Source organism: Abrus precatorius, unplaced genomic scaffold, assembly GCF_003935025.1.
Source record: "Abrus precatorius isolate BTA unplaced genomic scaffold, Abrus_2018 Scaffold3, whole genome shotgun sequence".
Taxonomy (NCBI): Eukaryota; Viridiplantae; Streptophyta; class Magnoliopsida; order Fabales; family Fabaceae; genus Abrus; species Abrus precatorius.
In genome coordinates, this window is record NW_020874373.1 from 33662549 (window position 1) to 33669955 (window position 7407).

Here is a 7407-nt window from a genome sequence, read left to right on the forward strand (position 1 = left end):
ATATACGGTAATGCAGTTTATCTTGATTTTAGGGTAATATATTGGGAAAGAGAAATATATAAACAAATGAAGTAAAATATAAATATATAGTGTAAATATTTAAAATAGTTGTTGAAATTACAAATTTCGGGAACTAATTAATTAGAGAAAGTTATACTTCAAAAGGAAAAGAAATAAGTTAAAAAAACTGAGTCAAACACTAATGAGATAGTGTAAATTAGATTAATCTGTACACCAAGATTAAGTTAAGGAGATTTGTTTCATTGGTCTTCTCTTTCTTTTTTAAGTGAATGCTTGATGATGCTTAAGTTATTGTGTGCTCTAACAATCGAAGTATATCATACTGAAAATTGATCAATGCCTAGTTGAAAATATATTAGCTACTAATTCCTTTATATAAGATCATGCGCTCTGCAATCTTTTGTCTTCATTGGATGGGACGATTCACAGGATAAAACGTGTGTAACGGCTGTAGGATTGTGAATCATGTTTATCGTTCATATTAGCAATGGCTTCTTTATTGAGATCACATGTTAAAGAGAAATTGATCCCGTAGTTTAACCCATCAATGGTTTTATCCAATAACACATTTTAACCAATCCTACACGTTACCAACATGTAAAAAAAAATATAATATATTATAATTTTCCTTATCAAAATATACCCAAACTCATTCATGAACAATTTTTATGTAAGGTCCACGAAAAGTCTCCTTCATACAAACAATTAAAATCGTCCCTAGCTACGCCATAAATTCCTAGTGACGTGTCACTAAAAAATTATGGCTTTAACTTGGTAGTTCAAAGCTGTCGATAAGTTTAAAATTCTACCGAAATGGTATGAAAAGACAATAGAACCACTATATTTTTCACAAATAATGCAGCATACAACATTCAATTGTAGGCAATATTGAGGGTATTATGGTGGTAATGTTAATCCACAAAGTATTTGTGAAGTTAGTTTCTTATCTCATTTATTTCGCTGACCTTTCTTCATTGCCCATTATTGTTATCTCTTCTTTTACAAGTCCAAGTTTATATATCCTTCATTATTTCTCTCTTTGCATCATCTTGTGCTATAAAAAGAATAGAAAAGCGACCACAGCACTTAGCACTGTTCCACTTTCTCCAAATGGGGCGATCACCATGCTGTGACAAGGTGGGTTTAAAGAAAGGACCATGGACACCAGAGGAAGATCAGAAGCTCTTGGCTTATATTGAAGAACATGGTCATGGAAGCTGGCGTGCTTTGCCAACTAAAGCTGGTAACTTTATAGTATATTAAACGTTTTTTGCTGTGTAGTTCACTATATATATTGCAAAGTGTAAACTGAAGTTCTTGCCTTTGTATTTGTGTATAGGGCTTCAGAGGTGTGGCAAGAGTTGCAGATTGAGATGGACTAATTATCTAAGGCCTGATATTAAGAGGGGAAAGTTCAGTTTGCAAGAAGAACAAACCATCATTCAACTCCATGCACTCTTAGGGAACAGGTTTGGTATCTTAATTTAAGTACATGGGTATTATTAACTAGTGTCTTTGTTAAAAACACTGGTTAATAAATTAATAAATATAATAATTTTTTATTAAAAATTATATAAAAATTAATTAAAAATTATAGAGATGTGTGATTCTTTTTATGCTTTTTAATACAAAATTTTATTTTTATTCCTTAACTACTTTGTTTAGAACATTAGTTAAGTATATCGGGATTTTTTATTTTGAGTGGCAGGTTAAGTCTTCAGGGTTTTGTTCTTGGATGTTCATACGAGTTTCATTTGATTACTTTCATCCTTTTTCACATCAATCCGTTATGGTACAAGTACCGGATTTGATCAAAACTCAAGATTTATTTATTTTATTTTTTATTTTTTGAGGGTGAGAACAGTGCATTTATTTGCTTTGTGCAACTTTTTTTATTTTTGAAAATTACAATTTAGGAAAACGAAATGAAAAGAGTTGTGAACCTTCTCTTTGACAACTTCATATATATTTTATACTCGCTTTCTTACACAAACACTATGTTTCAGTCATTTTACAAGCAGGTGCTATAATTTCTTTGCCTTTCCAACTCCCTTGATGAGCAGAATGTCTTAAATGCCATGACATCTCAATGTTTTGAACCACATATATATATGCTATCCCACATTTCCAACACACACAATTTTAATTAAGCTTTCTGCAATTTCATAAATTTACTCCCTGACACCCAATAGTTTATTCAAGACGGTCCTTAAATGCAACAAAAAGGATCTTCTTCTTCACCAAGCTGAATCAATGGTCCATCCATGAATGCCATTTCTAACTTGGACACTTCATCTATACACCTTTTTATCTCCGAAACTTACATTTAGTCTTACTAACTACTACTCTTGATATTTTGGTTAAAAAATACTCTGTTTGTTTTATATATACTATCACTTCAACATTTTTTATTTTTTTTAATTTATTTAGCACTATATAATATCAAAATTTTATTAATTATTTTTAATAATATTTGTATTTATTAGGAATTTTAGAAATATGTTCATTAATACTAAATGACATCTCATGTGAATTACAGGAAGTAATAAGATTTTAATAAATAATTCTCATTAACAAATAATATTCATACAAAATAATTTTATTACTTTTTTTTTGTCATTTAAGATATTTCAACTATTTATTTACTAATTTGATAAAAAAAATTAATTCAATCAGATGAAACTTTTTACTAATTAAGTTATCGGTTATAACTTATAGCCTTCAAACTATAAGCTTTGGATTGTTGTTAAAGTAGCAGTTTTTGGATGCATTGGAGAGCATTGATTGATTTGTATGGCATGTATGTGAGTAATGTGTTGTGTTGAACTCAGGTGGTCGGCAATAGCCACGCATTTGCCAAAGAGAACAGATAATGAGATAAAGAACTACTGGAACACACATCTTAAGAAAAGGTTAACCAAAATGGGCATTGACCCAGTGACCCACAAGCCCAAGAACGATGCCCTCCTCTCTAGTGAGGGTCATTCCAAGAGTGCTGCAAACCTAAGCCACATGGCTCAGTGGGAGAGTGCTAGGCTCGAAGCTGAAGCAAGATTGGTTAGGGAATCAAAACTACGTTCACATAACTCACTTCAGCACCACCTTGGAACTTGTGGTTTTCCACCACCACCATCATCTTCTTCATCATCTGCATCATCATCATCTTCTTCAGCTCCAGTGATACCCTCATCATCATCATCACGTTCTCTTGTTGCAACAACTAGGATCAATGCTAGTGGTGACCTTGACCTTGAGTCTCCTACTTCTACCTTATCTTTTTCTGAGAACAATGCACCACCAATTATGACAAGTATGATAGAGTTTGTGGGTTTTTCTTCAGAGAGAGGGACAGTGAAAGAAGAAGGTGAACAAGAGTGGAAAGGTTACGAAAGTGCGACCCATTTGGCAGAATACAAAGATGGCATGGAGAATTCAATGCCTTTTACGTCTAATCTTCATGAACTCATGACAATGACCATGGAAACCACGTGGGGTTCAGCAACTGAGTCTCTTAGGACCAGTGCAAGTGGTGCACATGCACCTGTTGCTGAGGAGGGTTTCACCAACCTTTTGCTTAATAATGATTCCGATGACCGGAGCTTGTCGCCGGACGGTGCTGAAGAGTCCAATAAATGTCATGGAAGTGGCAGTGGCAGTGAGTTCTATGAAGATAGCAAGAACTATTGGAATAGCATCTTTAATTTGGTGAATTATTCTCCCTCTTCTGATTCACCCATGTTTTGATTGAGTCTGTGTTGGAAGGGAAATGCATCTTCTCACCTCAAATTTAAACATTTCATGTTAATTTTTTGTGTTGAGTTTTGTTAGATACTCTGTACATTTTTTTAAAATAATCTTTCTATTACTTTATAAAGTTTATTTTAAATTTTGAAAAAAAAAGAAATAAATACAAATTTTTAACATAAAGTGTTAAATAGACGAAAGGATCTATTTCTTGTTAGAAATTTATATATCATATTTCAAATTCATTAAGAATGAGTAGCATGAATAAAATTGTAGTTACATAAATTAAAACATTATTATACTATAAAAAATACAAGTAGTATAGTATAATACAATGATGGTAACAGAGGAAGAAATTTTTTTTAGTATGAGATTACATATAGTTTCGGCCACTCAACATAGGGATATGTATGATTTTTTTTCTTTCGTAAACTACAAAATTTTGTGGCACGACAGATTTACCTCTTATCAAATCTAAACTCAACTTGTACTCCCAAAAATTTTAGATGATATTTTTTTTTTTTCATTTACATGCACTTTGATGATACTTGAATTAAAATTATATATTGAAAATATAGGAGACAAGGGCGGTTATGGGATGGATACCAAAATCTTTAAATTCAAATCAAACTCGACTATTCTAAATAGAAAAAAAATTCAAATCCAATCAAACTAGATTTTGCTTTGTTAAATTCGGGTTCAAATCTAAAAAAAAAAGTTAAAAATATAAAATATGAAATACAATTAATCGTTGACTAATGAAATGGGCATCGATATTTAATCACATCTGTCACCATAGAGTGAAACCATTTGAATTACTGCAACTTCTTCAAACGAAGTCGAAGGCCATTGATTTTCTTCACAAGAAACGAGCACGTACATGGAAAAATTTATTTCAACGGTGGTCTTTTTTTTTTCGTCGATGCTTTCACATGAAAAATTGAGTATGTGCATTGTCAGATACAATCTGTGAAAAAAACGAGCTGTGTGTGGCTTCCGTGCATCATGAAACATGAAATGTTAATATTATTACTAATATTATGTTATGGACTTGATTTCTCTGTTTCCTGGTTGAGGATTTGTCTCTGTAGTCAAAGTGGATAGAGGGCGTGATTTGAATGAGTTTTACTCGTTAGTAATTTCCTTTGAACAATTCAAACTGTAAAGAAGCAAAAGCAATATCCAATAATAGAAGTATTTAGTATGGACTTTATTGCTGTTGGTTTCATGTCGCCATCTGCCTTTTCACTGTTTATATTTGGGCTCCTCTTTATTTATTTGCTTGGTTGTCATGTCCTATATCAACTTGCTAACCACATTATCGACACTCAATTTTTTGACTTAATTTGAATTTGAATTGTTCCATAAGAACACAATTTTTAGTTCATATGTGGATATGTGATTTTTTATCCATCTAAATCAAACACAACTACATCACCCCTTAAGTAGATTTTTCTTATGGGCCACCCCACAAGTAGATTAATCTTATAACAAAAAAAAATTATATAGCAACTTTTATATTAATTAATATTTTAAAGCATAAAGATAAATATTAAAATTAGTCAAACAGAACTTTTATATTTAATATTTAATATTTAATATTTTTATTTACATTAATATATATATATATGGTTTTTTTATTATATGTATCCATTAAAGATCTATTTACCTGATACTGTGCGGTTAACATCAGTCGCAAAATTACAAGTGAAGTTTTCCGAGATTGCTTAGGTTTAATCAGTTTAATTTTGTAATTGTCACTCTATTAGGGAGGCATGCACCATAGTCATGCCAAAGACGAATATTCAGGGGTAATTTCAGAACAACTAGCTTGATTGATAAAAATATTATTTTATTGTTAATAAAAATTAAATTAAAACATTAATTTGAATATTTAAAACTTAAATTTAAAAAATGTAAACAATTGATTTAATAAATGGACTTTTTTTAGCGGATAATATACTAATATACGAATGTCTCATTAAGTTTGAGCAGTAATTTTTTAATAAATAAATAGTTGAAGAAAACATTAATACTAATTTAATTTAATGTATAAATTAGGAAGAAATGTCACAAAACATGGACGATATGTGCCGCGTGACAAACCATTCTTTATATAAATATTATCCAATATCACCAAAAATAAATAAATATTATCCAAATGTATACAAAAGACTATCGTAAAATATATCTTGTTTGATTTTTTGGTTCTTACCCTTCTTTTTCTTAATTTATTGTTGTTCCTGTTCGAGAAACACTAGTCTTCAAGTCTCTGCTTGGATAGGGTGACGTCCTTCCGTATCTCGCTAATGTTACTTGACATGGGGAGAGTATCTGCAAAAGGCACTTCGATGTTGAAGTCAGGATTCGATTATGCACAATAAATGATATTTTATATTAAAAAGTTCACCCTTTACCTGTACTTTCTACCTTCCTTTTATAGGCATTGTTATGGGCTAATGGGTTTGTTGAGTCAGCCTTGATTTTGACCCTTTGATTAAAGTAGATAATATTTTGATTATTACCCTTAATTAGATTAATTACCTTTTAATCTGACAAAGGGTATTCGGCTATATTAGACCGAAGGGGTACTCGGTTACCTTTTCCTAGAGGTAAGACCGAATAGTATCCTATCCAGTACACTAGCCCCAAGCCCGAAGAGGTACGAAGCGAGGGTTTAATAATATATTTACCCATGACATTTTGACGGATGAGGTATTCGGTTGTAATGAAGAAGGGGGTGTTAGGCACTATTCATCCAAGGATGAGGTTGAAGGGGTGTTCGGCGTCATGCATCCAAGGATGAGGCCAAAGGGGGGTGTTGGGCACCTTTCATCCAAGGATGAGGCCGAAGGGGGTGTTAGGCGCTATGTATCCAAGGATGAGGCCGAAGCGGTGTTAGACACCTTGCATCTAAGGATGAGGCCAAAGCGGTGTTAGGCGCCATACATCCAAGGATGAGGCCGAAGGGGAGTGTTAGGCGCTTTGCATCTAAGGATGAGGCCGAAGGAGTGTTAGGTGCCATGCATCCAAGGATGGGGCCGAAGAGGGGATTAGGCGCCTTGCATCCAATACTGAGGCTGAAAGGGTGTTAGGCGCCTTACATCCAAGGATGAGGCCGAAGGGGGGTGTTAGGTGCCTTGTATCCAAAGATGAGGCCGAAGGGGTGTTAGGCACCTTGCATATGAGGATGAGGCCGAAGGGGTGCTAGGCACCATGCATCCAAGGATGGGGCCGAAGGGGGGATTAGGCGCCTTGCATCTAAGACTGAGGCTGAAGGGGTGTTAGGCGCCTTGCATCCAAGGATGAGGCCGAAAGGGGGTGTTAGGTGCCTTGTATCCAAGGATGAGGCCGAAGGGGTGTTAAGCACCTTGCATCTGAGGATGAGGCCGAAGGGGTGCTAGGCACCATGCATCCAACCAAGGATGGGGCCGAAGGGGGGGTTAGGCGCCTTGCATCCAAGGATAAGGCCGAAGGGGAGTGTTAGGCGCTTTGCATCCAAGGATGAGACCGAAGGGGGGGTTAGGCGCCTTGCATCCAAGGATGGGGCCGAAGGGGGGATTAGGTACCTTGCATCCGAGGACGAGGCCGAAGGGGTGTTAGGCGCCATGCATCCAAGGATGGGGCCGAAGGGGGGGTTAA

The 7407-nt window shown here is 34.5% G+C and overlaps 1 protein-coding gene across 1 annotated transcript; it reads left to right on the top strand.

Moving 5' to 3' along the window:
• The first annotated feature begins 1085 nt into the window (after nt 1-1085).
• Nucleotides 1086-3765, top strand: LOC113861718 (transcription factor MYB16-like). Its single transcript, XM_027494714.1, has 3 exons — nt 1086-1264; nt 1361-1490; nt 2853-3765. Exons 1-3 carry the CDS (start codon nt 1132-1134, stop codon nt 3763-3765), a joined length of 1176 nt encoding a protein of 391 aa, XP_027350515.1. The 5' UTR covers nt 1086-1131.
• The last annotated feature ends 3642 nt before the right edge of the window (nt 3766-7407 follow it).

Coding starts and splice junctions, on each gene's coding strand:
- LOC113861718 (XM_027494714.1), top strand. CDS start 1,132: ATGGGGCGATCACCATGCTGTGACAAGGTGGGTTTAAAGAAAGGACCA. Junction 1,265..1,360: donor TGCTTTGCCAACTAAAGCTG/GTAACTTTATAG, acceptor ATTTGTGTATAG/GGCTTCAGAGGTGTGGCAAG. Junction 1,491..2,852: donor CATGCACTCTTAGGGAACAG/GTTTGGTATCTT, acceptor TGTTGAACTCAG/GTGGTCGGCAATAGCCACGC.